This window comes from Cervus elaphus, chromosome 11 (genome assembly GCF_910594005.1).
Source record: "Cervus elaphus chromosome 11, mCerEla1.1, whole genome shotgun sequence".
In the NCBI taxonomy this organism is placed as follows: Eukaryota; Metazoa; Chordata; class Mammalia; order Artiodactyla; family Cervidae; genus Cervus; species Cervus elaphus.
Window position 1 is genome coordinate 83,859,317 of NC_057825.1, and position 17,705 is coordinate 83,877,021.

A 17,705-nucleotide genomic window follows, 5' to 3' on the forward strand; every position below is an offset into this window, starting at 1 on the left:
AGAGACGAGATATTCCGTGCCCAAAGTGAAGACTAAAGTGATTTTAGAAGGATGCTAAAGTCACACAGTAAACAATATCTCTTATTGGCCTTACAACCTTGGGGTTATTCTTATGCACTTCACTGTCCTAAGTGTTATGACAAATCTGAGATGCAAGTAAAGTTTAGCGTTACACATAGAACAGAAGTACATGTTATCATTATGATAATATATAGTTTCAATATGTTATCATTGTAATAAGGTGTGTCCACTATTTACTTCACATTTTTAGCTTCTACTCTAATAAGTATGTGTGTGTGTACTAACTGCAAAGTTGCTAACTGCTTGATTCATCTACCTTTTGAAAATTGAACCTTGACCTGGTTTTCCAAAGAAAATAATCAGTGGTAACTTTTTTCCAGAACATTATGTTAAGTATGTTAGGTGGTATATTAAATGAATTCCTTAGCAGTGTAAATATAGGTTCCTACTTCTAAATATATTACTCCATGAAAATTAACCATATAAATTGCCCTTAAAATGGAGTAGTAAATATTTATATGTATGTGTTTAGGAACGGGTGTATATGTTTATATACATATATGTTTATAGAAAAGACATCATGAAATAATGTCCCAGATACACTTTATTGCTGATAGAATGTAATCTGTCATTCTGAATATATTTGAGTAATTTCTTTTAGATGACATTTTGAGGATTTATTTTATTTTATGTTTTATTTATTTATAATAAATATTGTTAGTTTCTAGATAAATTTTACTATGCTTCAATAGATAATATATTTTACTTACAGAATAGAAAAACATTTCGAAAATGTTAATATTAGAGATTAAGATAGAGTGAGATAAGAATTACTGTTAAAGCTTATTTGGGGCTCTTTTCCATGACTTTTTTTTGTAGTGTTATATATAGTATGGTTCTGTATTCTCATTTTCTTGATTAGGACCGTCTGTTGTTCGTTACCATCTACCCAAGATGTTGTTATTGTGGCGAAACGTTTTCCCTCGTTCTTTAAAGGAATTGGAGGCTGAGAAGGCCCGAGGCGATTCTTTTACCTGGCAGGTAACATTGGAAGGTCGTGCTGGAGCTTTATGTGGTAAGAACTGAAGGGATTGCACTTTCACAATATTATTTTCTTACTAAAATATTTGTGAAATGAAGGTAAATCATTGCTTCAGTTTTTTGTTTTGATATATAATAATGAGTTGGTAGACTTTTACATTTAGAAAAAAACTTTGTAAATAATCTATACGAGTTTACTAATTTTGTAATAAAAATGAAGTTAAGTCTTTGAAAAGGAGGTTAGAGTTTGTGATCAAACAGGAGCTAGAACCAGACCTCTTAATTCCCAGTTACTGCAGTCTTCCACCTGAAGAAGCACTGAGTCATTATGTAAAAAAGCCCAGTGCTTATTTAAAGGAAAAAGAAACTCAGGATTACCAAATTTACTGAGTTTACAGTTAGTCTTTTCATACAAATAGCTGTTTTCTCCTATCAGAAAGTTGATACATTTTTTAGATATCAGCATTTTCAAGAAGTGTGAAATAAAGTTGTTTTTGTTTGGGAGTCAGCAACTTACAGGAAAGGCTCAAGTTTTGTTTTATTTGAAAACTAAAATTACACTGAGTGACTATCCTTTTTTGTTTTTTTATTTTATTTAAAGGTGAAAAGTACTTCTTTTTTCCAAACTGTGGGAGACGAATGTGCACTTATCCATAAACACGGCAGAGCAGAGTGTCAGTTTTGTTCCCATATATCTGAGAGATGGTAGCTCTACTGCTAAAGAGCCAACAAAGATACTTCTGCTCATTGGGACATTATGTCCACTCCTGATTCTCTTCTGAAACAGCTTTCTTTTTCAGTCATCTGAATTCACATGGGGTCATAGACCTCTGAATTCTCGCTCACGGAAATCTTAACAGACATCTTCCCTTCCTCTGTTTCTGTGGCCACTCTTCTAGCCTTTTCTAATGAATTTCCTCTGTCATTGCAGTTGGTTCTTCTTTTGGTTTGACCTTGTTTTAGAAAGTGATGTTTTGTATAATTAAAATTTTTAGGAACCTTTATATAACTTTATAAATTGTTCATCTTCACAAAAGCTGTTTCAAATCAGTCTTTTTAAAATTTTTATCTAGCAATGAGGAGTTTTGTTGCACACTGTCCTGAACTCCTAACTGAAGATGTGATTAGAAAATTGATGACCCCTATTGAATGTGCCATGACTATGATGTCACAGTAAGTAGGCAATTAGAACACATTAACATCCAATTTTATATATTTAAAAATTGCCATGTTTTGTAATTCCCTGTACTGTCATATAGAAAATGTACTAAACTTTATGTAAAATGACTTTAAAAATTGTAGTGATATAGATTGAAATAAAATGTGTTTTATAGTGTTTCTGTTACTCACAGTAAAAGTCACAAAATAAACAAAAACATAATACTTACCAGTGCACTTTGATGCTACATTGATATCATCTGGATATCATCTGGATATCACATTGATGTGACTGGAAAGGAATGTTTGTAAGTACTGCTTACTCTAATCAGCTGATATGAATTATACTTTTGACATTTTAGCATTCCCTCTGTCATTAAAGCCCATGGAGCTCATCTGAAAGCTAGTGCTGCCATGGTCCGTTTAAGGCTTTATGATATCTTGGCGTTGTTGCCTCCAAAAACTTATGAAGGTAAGTAAAATTTATGGACGTTTAATAAAAATTCTTCATCATGCCTTTCCAGTTCTTCACAATATCATAGAGTTCTGACCCTGGACCCCACTGACTCACTATGCAGAGGAAGGCCACCGTTTCCTTTTCCTCATACTGAGTAGCTAACACTTGTTGAGTACTGCTGTGTCCCAGGCCCCATCCTAAGCCCTTTATAAGCTGGTATCTTTGACTCTAACCACAAACCTTATGAGGCTAAAACATAGCTTTGTTTAAAGGTGAAGAATCTTGAATACCTAGAGGTTGTGTAGTTTGCACAGGTCTGGGAGGTAGTAGCAGAGCTTGGATTCAAACCCAGCTGGTTCATATTCAGAGTCTATGCTTTTGATGACTATCCTAACTTTTATGATATAGCTAATATCATCTGGAGGGAGAATATTAATGTACTTTTGCAGAAGTTAAATGTCGTATAAAATGTTAATATCCCAGTGCAATATATGTGTATGATATAGCCAATATCATCTGGAGGAAGAATATTAATGTACTTTTGCAGAAGTTAAATGTCATATAAAATGTTAATATCCCAGTGCAACCATGCCTGAGAATTTTGATATGCTCTGGTTCAGTGTTTGCACATCATTGAGTAATTAATAGTAAATAATAGTCATATTTAACATATTTAAAATAAAGAATTTTTCCTGAATTTGAGTTTTTTATTTAAATAATTTGGACTAAAAGGCATAATACAATAATGAAGAAGTTCATTATTGTGTATTAAAACCAGCAATGAAATATTTAATACTGATTTTTCAATAAAGGAAACGGGGATTTAATTATTTTACTTCTGTTGAACATATTGCTTCTCTTTGTAGGTAATGATTGTCATCTTAAAAAGTATTATTTTTTATCTGATCTGAAGTTCTGTTTTTTAGGCTCTTTCAACGCACTTCTTAGAGAACTGGTAGCAGAATTCACTTTGACTGACAACTCAGCCAACACAACTACTTCCCTCCTCAGATCCCTCTGCCACTATGATGATAGTGTTCTTCTTGGGTCTTGGCTTCAAGAAACTGATCATAAATCAATTGAAGACCAGGTAGTAAACTGTACATTGAAATGATTACTAGCTTGATTGATAAACAATGGTACCAGTATATGTTGTCATTTAAAAAGAAAATATTGTAGACTAAGGTTGACTTTTCATTTATCTTTCTTAAGAATTTAAAAATAACTTCTTAGTGATGGATAAATAAGGAGAAAAGGTAAGCAGCAATAGTTAGAATTGGGTGAATTGTCTTTATTTAATAGTCTGTGTATTTAGGTGTCCTGTGGTTGCTTTTGCAAAGATCAGTTTTGACTAGCTTTCTGATTGTTGGTGTTCTGTTTTGGTTTAGTTTATTTTGTGACAGGTTAGAAAGGAATAAAATTTAGTAGACTGAAGATTTAGAACCTTTTTTGCCCACTGAATACATTATTTCATATGTACTTTTAAGAAGTTTCTAAAAGTCACTTTAAGAAACTTTTTTTGCGGGTTTGTTATTCCTGATGTTATTTTGCTTACACATTTTAAGGTGGGTATTGTAAAAATGTTTTAGAATGAACAAGATTTTTTTTTAATTATATATTTTTTAATATAAAATTTAACTGTTGTGACTTTTTTAGATAGCCAAATTACATCTTTCTCTATTTAAACATTTCCATAGTTAATCATTCTGTTTTTTTATTATTACCTTTTCTCTCTCCTCCTCTGTTTTACTCTTCATGGCCAGTACTTGGGAAGTGAATTTCCTAAAGTAGATTTTGAATGATTTTTATGTCCTCTTTTTGCAGCTCCAGCCAAACAGTGCATCTGGGAGTGGGGCTCTGGAGCATGATCCATCCTCCATTTACTTACGAATACCTGCAGGAGAGGCTGTGCCTGGGCCTCTTCCCCTTGGAGTTTCAGTCATTGATGCTTCCGTGGCTCTTTTTGGTGTAGTGTTTCCTCATGTTTCCTTTAAACACCGGTTAGTAAAAAGTCGTAGTTAAATTATTTTTAAGTAGTAGATTTTCCCAGCCAGTGAGTTTCCTTCTATTTCTCATTCATTAGGTGTTTTTATGGTGAAAAGACGTGGAATTTTGTCATTTTTTTATTGCATCAGTTGAGATGATTTGAGGGTTTTTTCCTTCATTCTATTAAGGTGACATATCACATTGATTAATTTTTGTCTGTTGAGCCATTCTCAAATTCCAGGAATAAATCCCACTTGGTCATAGTGTATAAACCTTTTAATGTACTGCTTTAGTTTGCTCGTATTTTGTTCAAGATTTCTTTCTTTTTTTTTTTTTTTAAGTGTATAACATATTTTTTATTTATTTATTTTTTTTATCATAATTTTTTTTTATTTATTTTTTTTAATTATTATTTTTTTTTTCCAGTGGGTTTTGTCATACATTGATATGAATCAGCCATGGATTTACATGTATTCCCAATCCCGATCCCCCCTCCCACCTTCCTCTCCACCCGATTCCTCTGGGTCTTCCCAGTGCACCAGGCTGGAGCACTTGTCTCATGCATCCCACCTGGGCTGGTGATCTGTTTCACCATAGATAGTATACATGCTGTTCTTTTGAAATATCCCACCCTCACATTCTCCCACAAAGTTCAAAAGTCTGTTCTGTATTTCTGTGTCTCTTTTTCTGTTTTGCATATAGGGTTATCGTTATCACCTTTCTAAATTCCATATATATGTGTTAGTATGCTGTAATGTTCTTTATCTTTCTGGCTTACTTCACTCTGTATAATGGGCTCCAGCTTCATCCATCTCATTAGGACTGGTTCAAATGAATTCTTTTTAATGGCTGAGTAATATTCCATGGTGTATATGTACCACAGCTTCCTTATCCATTCATCTGCTGATGGGCATCTAGGTTGCTTCCATGTCCTGGCTATTATAAACAGTGCTGCGATGAACATTGGGGTGCACGTGTCTCTTTCAGATCTGGTTTCCTCAGTGTGTATGCCCAGAAGTGGGATTGCTGGGTCATATGGCAGTTCTATTTCCAGTTTTTTAAGAAATCTCCACACTGTTTTCCATAGTGGCTGTACTAGTTTGCATTCCCACCAACAGTGTAAGAGGGTTCCCTTTTCTCCACACCCTCTCCAGCATTTATTGCTTGTAGACTTTTGGATAGCAGCCATCCTGACTGGCGTGTAATGGTACCTCATTGTGGTTTTGATTTGCATTTCTCTGATAATGAGTGATGTGGAGCATCTTTTCATGTGTTTGTTAGCCATCTGTATGTCTTCTTTGGAGAAATGTCTGTTTAGTTCTTTGGCCCATTTTTTGATTGGGTCATTTATTTTTCTGGAATTGAGCTGCAGGAGTTGCTTGTATATTTTTGAGATTAATCCTTTGTCTGTTTCTTCATTTGCTATTATTTTCTCCCAATCTGAGGGCTGTCTTTTCACCTTACTTATAGTTTCCTTTGTAGTGCAAAAGCTTTTAAGTTTCATTAGGTCCCATTTGTTTAGTTTTGCTTTTATTTCCAATATTCTGGGAGGTGGGTCATAGAGGATCTTGCTGTGATTTATGTCGGAGAGTGTTTTGCCTATGTTCTCCTCTAGGTAAGCTTCCAAACTCATTCTATGAGGCCACCATCACCCTAATTCCAAAACCAGACAAAGATGCCACAAAAAAAGAAAACTACAGGCCAATATCACTGATGAACATAGATGCAAAAATCCTTAACAAAATTCTAGCAAACAGAATCCAACAACATATTAAAAAAATCATACACCATGACCAAGTGGGCTTTATCCCAGGAATGCAAGGATTCTTTAATATCCGCAAATCAATCAATGTAATACACCACATTAACAAACTGAAAGATAAAAACCATATGATTATCTCAATAGATGCAGAGAAAGCCTTTGACAAAATTCAACACTCATTTATGATTAAAACTCTCCAAAAAGCAGGAATAGAAGGAACATACCTCAACATAATAAAAGCTATATATGACAAACCCACAGCAAGCATCACCCTCAATGGTGAAAAATTGAAGGCATTTCCCCTGAAATCAGGAACAAGACAAGGGTGCCCACTCTCACCACTACTATTCAACATAGTGTTGGAAGTTCTGGCCACAGCAATCAGAGCAGAAAAAGAAGTAAAAGGAATCCAGATAGGAAAAGAAGAAGTAAAACTCTCACTGTTTGCAGATGACATGATCCTCTATATAGAAAACCCTAAAGACTCTACCAGAAAATTACTAGAGCTAATCAATGAATATAGTAAAGTTGCAGGATATAAAATTAACACACAGAAATCCCTTGCATTCCTATATACTAACAATGAAAAAACAGAAAGAGAAATTAAGGAAACAATACCATTCACTATTGCAACAAAAAGAATAAGATACTTAGGAGTATATCTACCTAAAGAAACAAAGGACCTATACATAGAAAACTATAAAACACTGATGAAAGAAATCAAAGAGGACACAAACAGATGGAGAAACATACCGTGTTCATGGATTGGAAGAATCAATATTGTCAAAATGGCTATTCTACCCAAAGCAGTCTATAGATTCAATGCAATCCCTATCAAGCTACCAACGGTATTTTTCACAGAACTAGACCAAAGAATTTCACAATTTGTATGGAAATACGAAAAACCTCGAATAGCCAAAATAATCTTGAGAAAGAAGAATGGAACTGGAGGAATCAACCTGCCTGACTTCAGACTCTACTACAAAGCCACAGTCATCAAGACAGTATGGTACTGGCACAAAGACAGAAATATAGATCAATGGAACAGAATAGAAAGCCCAGAGATAAATCCCCGAACCTATGGACACCTTATCTTTGACAAAGGAGGCAAGGATATACAATGGAAAAAAGACAACCTCTTTTACAAGTGGTGCTGGGAAAACTGGTCAACCACTTGTAAAAGAATGAAACTAGAACACTTTCTAACACCATACACAAAAATAAACTCAAAATGGATTAAAGATCTAAATGTAAGACCAGAAACTAACATATTTTTTAAAATTTCTTTATTTTAATTGAAGGTTAATTACTTTACAACATTGTAGTGGTTTTTGCCATACATTGACATGAATCAGCCATGAGTGTACTTGTGTCCCCCATCCGCTATTTTTTTTTTTTTCATTTATTTTTATTAGTTGGAGGCTAATTACTTTACAGTATTGTAGTGGTTTTTGCCATACATTGACATGAATCAGCCATGGATTTACATGTGTTCCCCATCCTGAACCCCCCTCCCACCTCCCTCCCCACCCCATCCCTCTGGGTCTTCCCAGTGCACCAGCCCTGAGCACTTGTCTCATGCATCCAACCTGGGCTGGTGATCTGTTTCAATTTCTATGTCAGTATTTGTATTTGTAATTTTCTTATAGTGTCTGCCTGTCTTTGGTATCAGTGTAAAAGTTTTCAAAATATATTCTGGATGCAAAAAAAATAAAAAAGAGTTCACACAATAGTCTCAGAAACATAATATCATAAATTGCATGCAGACTCCACATAATTTGAAACTGTTTTTCAGGTTTGAGTCCGTGTTCTGGCATCTAATAACTATTGTATTATGGACCAGGTCTTATACAACCAAGTATTCATTGTAATAATTTGTTTGCCAATTTATAAGGCATAGTAAGTTTGCCTGTATCTTTAATTAGGGACAGCAATTTTCCAAGTCTTTTGATTTTGTTTCTGAGAAAGTGAATGAATGAGAAGTTTACTCCCTAATATAGTATTTGTCAGATGGTTAAAGTCTGGAAATTGGAACACTAAAGTAACTGATTCTTTTTTTAATGGGAACATTTTAGTTTTCTACGCTTTATGTCCACAGACACTGTACTTAACTTTTAGGTGCTTTATACTTATGGTGAGTTTCCCAGAAGAAGGACTAAAAATGAATTAATGTAAAATCTTCACAGATAATTCAGGTTTTAAAAACTATGCCTCAAGAACATTGTTGTATTTGCGTAGAAAAGATAGCATGTCTTCACATATGTAGGTTGCTTGGTTAATTGTTTTTTAACTTGAGGGGAAAATTTTGAATATGGAATTTTACTTTATCCAGTTATCTTCAAGAACATTTGGTTGCCACATGAATGTTAAACACTTAAAAGTGAAAGAATCTTATGAAGCATCTATTTTAATGTTCTTGTTTTAAAACTAAAGAAGTCTAGGTCTGAGAGCTTGTGGTTTGCCAAAAATTATACAGCTAGTTGTGAAAGCTATAACCAGAATCCAGGATTATCTTAACTTTATTAAATCACTTTTGTGAAACAAGATGAAGTAAAAATAGATAATCCTATCAAAAATATAATATATAACATAAATATCCAGGGATGGAGGAATCAGTGAATATATTATGGAAAGTTGATAGGCTGAAGTATGTTTTACGGAGACAATGTTTTGATATCAGCAAATGCTCATTATATAATGTTAAATAAAGAACGTAAAAGACAAGAAGTGTTGCAGTTTTGAATTTAAAATATGTAAAAATCTTCAGCGGTTATTCCTAGGTAGTAACTTTTTCTTGATATTTTTCAAATTAAAAGAAATACTTGATAGAAGGGGAAACCTTTTTTTTTAAGTTGTGCGTTTGAGATCAGTTACAGGCACACAATGTTTGATGCCCGTGTTGGAGCACATGTCCATCTTCTTAGGTGTGTACCTGAAAACAATGTGGACAGTACCCTGCTTCCTCACCGTAGATGTGGGTCAGTGTCAGAGAGGTGTGCGCATGTCAGCCTGAATAGGTGTCCTCTAAGTACCTCTGACTGGGGTTCCTCCTGGAGGAGAGATGGTTTCTTCCTGTTGGGTTTTGAAGAATGCTTTGACATGAGACCTGTGGCCTTTTATAATTAAGCTTAAACCCTTCCAGTGAAATTTCCCTAGATTCCTTTGCCCTACTCCATTTCTTTTTAGAAGAATCTGATGTGACCTCATTCTCTTTAATCAGAATTGTCTCAAATGGCTGTGATTTGGGGAAGAGGGGTAACTGTCTTATTTTTAAAAAAATGAAAGAGTGACACAACCAATTCACCTCTGATTTTTCACATTTAACAAAAGTGACCAAGCTAAATCTTTAAAAAAAAAAAAAAACGACTTCCAATTAGCTTCCAGAAACAGGGCATGAAGTACTATTTTCTTCTATGTGTGAACATTTAAAAATTTCCAACCTAAAAATCTTCCACAGAGATGCACAGCTAATGATGGTTATTCTGTTCAAGAAACCTTGAGCATCTGCTTTGTTGCACACGGAAGATGACTCAGATTATGACCTTATTTTGCTGATTGAAACTTAATGTTAGTCTCTTGTGTTGCACCAGTTATTTCATGTTTGTATATTAATTCAAAGGAGTGCGGAGCTGGTTTAGACCAGGGAATGAAAATAGAGAAGTGATAGCATGGGGCATTATTTGTTAAACAGCTTGTCTTATCTCTGTTTTTTGAGCCATATTTGAATAAAAAGTATTGCTAATGTAATCTTTATTCTATTATAGATTACAGATGTTGGATCACTTTGCTGAATGTGTTAAACAAGCCAAAGGTGTTCGCCAGCAGGCGGTGCAGCTTAATATCTTTACAGCGGTACTTAGCGCACTAAAGGTATTTACTTTTAAAACATAGTAAATGTTCTAAACTGAGATTTTAACTAATACCTTTAATATAGTAATTCAGGCATACCTAGACTATTATATAATCTGTAATTTAAGTTGTTAATCTATAATATGGTAATATTAAGATATTACTGTTTTGAATAAAAGGATAACAGGTAAAGAGTTTAAATGGGCATGAATTAAATCATATTTTGTAAACTTCAGGGAAAGAGATGTAGACATTGGTTATGCAAAAAAGATTGGTACCATTTATATAATCATCAGTATACATCTTTTTCAGAGACTGTCAGCTACCAACCTCTTTGAGTTTTTTGAAAGGAGTGGTGTGGTCATGGTTCCCCTCAGTGGCTGGAAGGCTAGCGAACACCTATAATGTTGCTGTCGAGTATGCTTTTATTCATAGGTGTGCTCACTGATGGCTCTGCTGTAGTTAACACTTTCCCTCGGCAGCGCGACTTAGATTTTTGGCCTCAAGTAAAGAAATAATTTTAAGTTCCAGGACAGTAAGTATAACTGGAACCAGAGATATTTACCTTTAGTGTGAAGAAACTGTGTCAGCATTCATGCTTTGTCACTTAGTCATGTCTGACTCTTTGCAGCCCCATGGTCTGTAGCCTACCAGGCTCCTCTGTCCGTGGGATTCTCCAGGCATGAATAATGGAGTGGGTTGTCATGCCCTCCTCCAGGGGATCTTCTCGACCCAGGGATTGAACCTGGGTCTCCAGCATTACAGGCAGATTCTTTACCATCTGAGCCACCAACATTCAGTTACTGATTATTCTTACCTCATTTTGTCTTTAAGTATCTACTGGATATACTCTTTGTGACATAATTATCGTCTCTGGCATTTTTATATAAATGTATCAGAGTTTCATGTTCATCAGGCCTTTTTCCTTCCTTAAAGTTAGAATGATAAATTTCAATCAGTTAATAACAGTTGTTTTAATAAAACAGTGTCCTTTATATATATAAACAACTTTTAAGTATGTGTCTTTGGATAGAGACACTCCTAGGGATCATTGGTTTTAGGGCTGATTCAGCTGTAACTATGTTACGTATCATGTTCTGAAATCATGTTTAGGAAAGTGATTGCTGTCAATTTAAAAGGTGTTAATTCTAAGCATAGTATATGCATGGGAAAGCTGGCTGAGAGTAATGTGTGAAGATGTTAATTTACAAATATTGCAGTCCTTTTTTTTTTTTTTAAAATAACCACAGGGCCTCGCTGAAAACAAAAGTACTTTAGGACCAGAGGAAGTTCGTAAATCTGCTCTGACACTGGTTATGGGGGCTCTGGACAATCCAAACCCGATCCTACGGTGTGCAGCAGGGGAAGCTCTTGGAAGAATGGCTCAGGTGGTTGGAGAAGCAACTTTTATTGCTAGAATGGCCCAATACAGCTTTGACAAGTGAGTCTCCCTATCAACTAGTAATTTTCTCTCATAGTCAATGATGTCGTTTAGATGATCAATAATTATTATTAACCGGACCATGTATTTTCTACACGGTACATGCTTTCAGTGTGGTGTAGGTTTCTTTTTCAGCTCTTGGATGTTATATAATGGAATCAAGAGGATTGTTAATAAGGGTTTCTCTCAAATATGTGTACTTTGCTCTTAAAGAGGTTCTTTGAAGTTCTTTTCTCTCATTTCTGCTCCCCTGACAATTGCCGTTGTTCTTTCTGTTAATATTTCACTTTTTGGACAAGCCATTCTTTTTCTTACTACTACTAAGTTTATCATTACTTAAATTACTTCTGAAACAGGGGATATATTTAGCATTAGCTTTTAGGAATTTTGTGGCATATTAATTTAAAAGAGTGATCTCAGAGATCCAAATAAATGTGATTAAGATGATAAATACAGTTATTAATGACTGTTGGTTGTTAATCAAGTACTTAAGTAGAGCAGTTGAAAATCAAGAGTGGTTAGGAATTAACACTTGGGTAATGTAAACTAATCATTCTTATGTTTGGTATATCTTCAGTATTAATTATACTAAACTACATCATGATTATTAACAAGAGATTGGGAGAAGCAGTGGTTGTGAAGTAGTAATTCTAATGAAGTGTTTTCTGAACTCATGTGTATCTGAGAATTGTTGTCCTTGTCTTCATGCACAAGTGGCACAGTTTGGCAAGTTGAGGATAATGCCCCAGTGTTATCTCTTGACTCACTAAGGATAATACAAGTGGGCAGAATACAGTCAAAATATTCCCACTTAGTCTTCTGCAGGATGGCTTCAGTTATTTTCTAGTGATCGATTATCTTTACCTTTTTCAAGTATCTCTCATTGATCCTGAATCAACTTTTGTTAAAGATATTTTAAAAGAACCAATCTCAACTACCTATTTTGTGGTTTGTGTTCTGTTATTAATAGGTAAAATTGGAATGTATTTCTTTGGAAAACTCTTGATTGGTTAATTTTTCTTTAGTTACCAGGGGTTTTAATTTATATGTCTTCAATACCTATCAGAGTATCTGTGTCATACCTAATCTGGTGAAACACAAGGACATTTTATTCATATTCATACCTGTCCGGTTAATGGTTTGTGGGTGTTCTTAATGCTTAGTTTCATTAGCTGTTCCAAATAGTTTATTATGATCTAAAATTAATTATTACATAGATTTTAAGTTACCCTTTTTTTTACATTTTAATTTATTTGAAACTGGAATTTGTCGTAAAATCTCCATGAAGTGTTATAATTATTTGGCAACATTCTCACTTTGACACCTCTGGGAAATGTGTATTCTTCTATCTTAGATTATTTACTTTATTGAATAGATAATTATTACTGACAAAATTGGCTCAACTTTCATTTTAGCTCACTGCCTTGAACTTTGAAAAGTAACTATGTGAAGGAAGCTTTCTAATCTATATAATGCTTTAGAATACACAGATGTCATTCATTCTTCTTTCATTTCTCAAAACAACTGCTATACAGGAATAATGATAATGTTTTGTTTTACAGATGGAGAAACTGAGGTATAGAGAGATAAAGACCCCTTATCCAAGGATATAATATATTAGAAATATTGCTAAAGGATTTCCCTGGTAGTCCAGTGGTTAAGACTTCACACTTGTAATGCAGAGGAATCAGGTTCAATTTCTGGTCAGGGAAGATCCTACATGCCATGTGGTGTGGTCGGAAAAAAAATAAAAGTACTACTCTGGATGTACTTAGTTCACTTTCTTCATCACTACACTTCCTAATGTCTATTCTAGCTTGACAGCATTTGTACTTTTCTTTGCCATAGGCAAGCTAACCAGCCAGAGTCTTGGGATGGTTTTTTATCCCTTGACTTTATTTCACTTTTATGAGTTTAATTATGGATGGTTTATTGAGAGTTATAATACAGTTTGATTGGGTTTTCTTTTAGTAATACAGTTTTGAAAATATAATCAAAGTTGCTTTCTAGGCTCCTTTGCAATTTTAGAAGCTTTGCTCTTAGTGGGATTTTCATCTTCTCTAACAGTAACTATGTTGGTGCGTGATTATGTCATAGTCTTTTTGTCTTATTTGTCTTTTATTGAAAGCACCAGTGGTTAAAATATATTTCAAATGGCTCTTGTATTTTCGAGGAATAATTAATATTAAAAACTCTGAAGTTGTAGTTTCTTTTTCATGTTTTCTCTGAAATGAAAATAGGCTTTTATTCAGTGAAATGTGTGCTTTTAGCCCTTTTAAATTAAGTCTCTAACTCTTGTTAATGAGTTCAGGTTCAGGTCTGTCACTCAGTCGTGTCCGACTCTTTGTGACCCCATGAATCACAGCACGCCAGGCCTCCCTGTCCATCACCAGCTCCCAGAGTTTACTCAAACTCATGCCCATCGAGTTGGTGATGCCATCCAGCCATCTCATCCTCTGTTAATGAGTAGAGAAAGAAGTAATCATGATTGTAATCTTTCCTGATTTCCAGAATAGATCCCTTTTATTGTGTGATTCATAAGTTTGTTGTTGCCATAGGGGAAGAGAAGAAACAATCCCTGAAGCATGACTCTTTTCCAGGTTGAAGTCAGCTCGAGACGTCGTGTCCAGAACCGGCCACTCGTTGGCTCTGGGCTGTTTGCATCGTTATGTTGGTGGCATTGGCTCAGGACAACATCTGAAGACCAGTGTCAGCATTTTGTTGGCTCTGGCACAGGATGGAACATCCTCTGAAGTCCAGGTAGGATATAAAGTTTTTTATTATGAAATTTGAAAATATTATTTGTAGGAAAATTTATTTCTGAAAAATGGTAATGATTCTGATGAGTTGTTAGGGAAAATGTCTTAGGGTCTTTCTCTATCATTTTGTTTTATGAGTGTATAACAGGATTTTGTATTTGAACCTAATCCTAAAGTCTGTCTTATTCTGGGAATTTGACCCTTTCCATACATTACTTGAAGCATTGTTTCTTTTTATTATTTATTATCCTTGGTACATGTTTCCTCTTCTTTGTATTTCCTTACATTAGGTAGATTGATCAATTTCTTTTAATAACCTTTCTCTCTCTCTTCCTCTAATACCCTAACCCAGGTACAGGGTCATGGGTTGAATCTTCAAGTGTACTCCTTGAATTTCATTTTTTCTTTCTCTTCAAATATTTTACACAAAAATAGATTTAATTACAGTAAGAGGCAAAAACTTCATGTGTGCGACGATATCCTAGACTCTTGATTTGCCATTTCACATTGATGCACCCCAAAATATTGCGTATATGAATCCAATAGCTTTCAACTCACCAACTTCACATTGGGACTCAGATGATGACAGAAGAGACAAGTTTGGTTGCCATTATTGCCTGTCGTTGGTGTATTTACAGATGAGTTCCTTCGCCGTCAGAAAAGGATTCAAAATCCACCAGAGGCTTCTTAGTCTGCAGGCTTGGTTTGCTTTGACTGCTTGGAAAATGTTTTCAGCTATAAAGCGCAAACGTCCCCAAAGAACCCAAAACACCAATGAAATAATCTTGCCCCTTAAGAGGGTCTATGCTTTTTTTTTTTTTTTTTAAAGCTGTTTTCTAAGTGCTAGACGTGTAGTGTTCAGGTCACAGGTGAGCCTTGTTTAGCTGTGGAAAAATCCAGCTAAGTTTCTCTGGCATGTGGGATCTTCCTGGGTAAGGGATCGAACTTGAGTGTCTTGCATTGTCAGGCAGATTCTTCACCACTGAGCCACCAGAGAAGCCCCTGTTGTTGTTTTTTTAAAACACTGTTTCCACAGTAGTCTGCAAGAAAAGAACACAACTGTAAAATTATTTTACCTAAGAAGATGCTGCTTTCTTTTATGTCAAAGAGTTAGTGCTAGTTTTCTTTCCTTTGTCTTCCTCTTTTTCTCAACCCTCTCTTGCTTTAGTTTCTTAAAACCACACTCCTGTAAGTGACTGCTTCACATGATTCATTCCTGTGACATGACATTTTACTATAATGTAGATCACATACATTCCCTCAAAGCTGCTATTTCAGTTCTCATCTGCATGTGAATAGTATGGTAGCATTCTTCATTTTTCTGTAAAGTCTCTTCTGTGTTAAGAATCCTAACTCAAAAATTACACTTCACAGTCAAATTATTGTATACATGTATTCAGCTGTATATATCAATATATTTTATAAAATATTATAAATAAAAATATATTTTATATTTTATTCCAGACTTGGTCCCTTCACTCGCTTGCTTTGATAGTGGATTCTAGTGGCCCAATGTATCGTGGATATGTAGAGCCAACATTATCTCTAGTTCTTACCTTGCTGTTGACAGTTCCACCCTCACACACAGAGGTTCATCAGTGTTTGGGTAGATGCTTGGGTGCTATAATAACTACTGTTGGACCTGAACTACAAGGTGAGTAACTTCATCTTAAGCTAAAGGGATTACACAGATGATAACTGTCTTTCAGCTTCCTGAATATTACCTTCACATTGCCTAAGGAAATCTTATAATAATAATAATAATTTTTGTGTGTTATGTACTGGCAATTTACTGAACACCTGGAACTCTGCTTTTTATGTGTGCTATTTTATTTACTCCCCTTAAGAAACCTGTGAAATGAAGATGCTTTTTGAACTTTTGAGCAGAGAAAACATCTAAGTTAAAATGTTACTTGGAGCCCTATGAAGTCAAAGGTAAAAGTGGAGTTCCTTTGGCCTGGGGTGCCATCCACTTGTCTTCATGGACTCTAGCTTCACTTTTTTGTTTTTTTAACTCTAAGGAATATATTATTTTCTCTGAGGAATTAAACTCAGAGAAATTAATTTACCTGCCTCGAATCATTCAACTGAGGAGTAGCAGATTTGTGATCCTAAGGCCCAAATTCTTACCATGTACTTCCACTGAAATAATCCTACAAATGGTTAACTTAAACACTCAGGTCAGAGAATTATTGTGAATTTATGCGAAATATATGAGCTACTTTCAGAGCTTTCTCTTTTCCCCCTACTATTTATTAAATCTTTCAGTGAGTCTAGCTTTTTATATGTATTATCTCATTTGATTCTAACAGCAATCCTGATAAAGGTATATCTCTCCGTTTCACCAATGAAATAGTGAGGCTGAGAAAGGTTAAGAACTTTCCCAAGATTTTATATATATTATATAGCCAGTGAGGGCTTCCCAGGTGGCACAGTGGTAGAGAAACTGCCTGCCAATGCAGGAGACAGAGGAGACGCAGGTTCATTCCCTGGTTCGGGAAGATCCCCTGGAGAAGGAAGTGGCAACACACTCCAGTGTTCTTGCTGGGAAAATTTCATAGACAGAGGAGCCTGGCAGGCTGTAGTCCATGCACAACTGAACACACACACACAGACACACACACACCCGCCAGTGAGTCTCTGGAATCAGAGGTCAAGCTCAGGTAAATTTCCTTTCCTTGTTTGCCTGCATTCTTAACTATTATGCTTCCTTGCCTCCTTTCGGATAGATACTTTAAAAAAAAGAGGGAAGTGAAGAAAGAAAGGATTTTAAGGAGGAATGCTAGGAATGGAAAAATACATGATTTATGCATGTCTCTATCTTGGTCTCAGTGCCCTCTTTGAGGAGGTCGATATTTCTTTCTTCCAGTGAATATTACAGGTATGTAGAGAGAATAAGTATGTGCCCTTGATTAAGTGTAGGTGTCTACCAAGTGCTTTCTGATATGATGGTGAGGCCTGTGTGTTTCAAACTAGAGTATGACTCTTGTGTGACTCAGTGATTTCCTTGTTTGGTCTCTGTGCGTAAGTGTGTGTGCTCAGTCTCTTAAGTCATGTCCAGCTCTTTGCGACCCTGTGGATTGTAGTTGTCAGGGTCCTCTGGGATTTCCCAGGCAAGAATACTGGAGTAGGTTGCCGTTTCCATCTCTAGGATATCTTCCTGACCCAGGGATCGAATCCATATCTCCTGTATTGGCAGGTGGATTCTTTACCACTAAGCCGCTGGGGAAG

The 17,705-nt window shown here is 35.3% G+C and overlaps 1 protein-coding gene across 1 annotated transcript in view; it reads left to right on the forward strand.

The window, feature by feature from the left end:
• Window positions 1-17,705, forward strand: part of HEATR5B (HEAT repeat containing 5B) — a 94,838-nt gene that overhangs the window by 24,902 nt on the left and 52,231 nt on the right. The window contains exons 12-20 of the mRNA XM_043918242.1: window positions 944-1,096; window positions 2,136-2,235; window positions 2,583-2,692; window positions 3,604-3,767; window positions 4,502-4,677; window positions 10,190-10,295; window positions 11,525-11,715; window positions 14,316-14,475; window positions 15,939-16,128. Coding sequence (XP_043774177.1) covers window positions 944-1,096; window positions 2,136-2,235; window positions 2,583-2,692; window positions 3,604-3,767; window positions 4,502-4,677; window positions 10,190-10,295; window positions 11,525-11,715; window positions 14,316-14,475; window positions 15,939-16,128 — 1,350 coding nt within the window. The remainder of the gene's footprint in view (window positions 1-943; window positions 1,097-2,135; window positions 2,236-2,582; window positions 2,693-3,603; window positions 3,768-4,501; window positions 4,678-10,189; window positions 10,296-11,524; window positions 11,716-14,315; window positions 14,476-15,938; window positions 16,129-17,705) is intronic.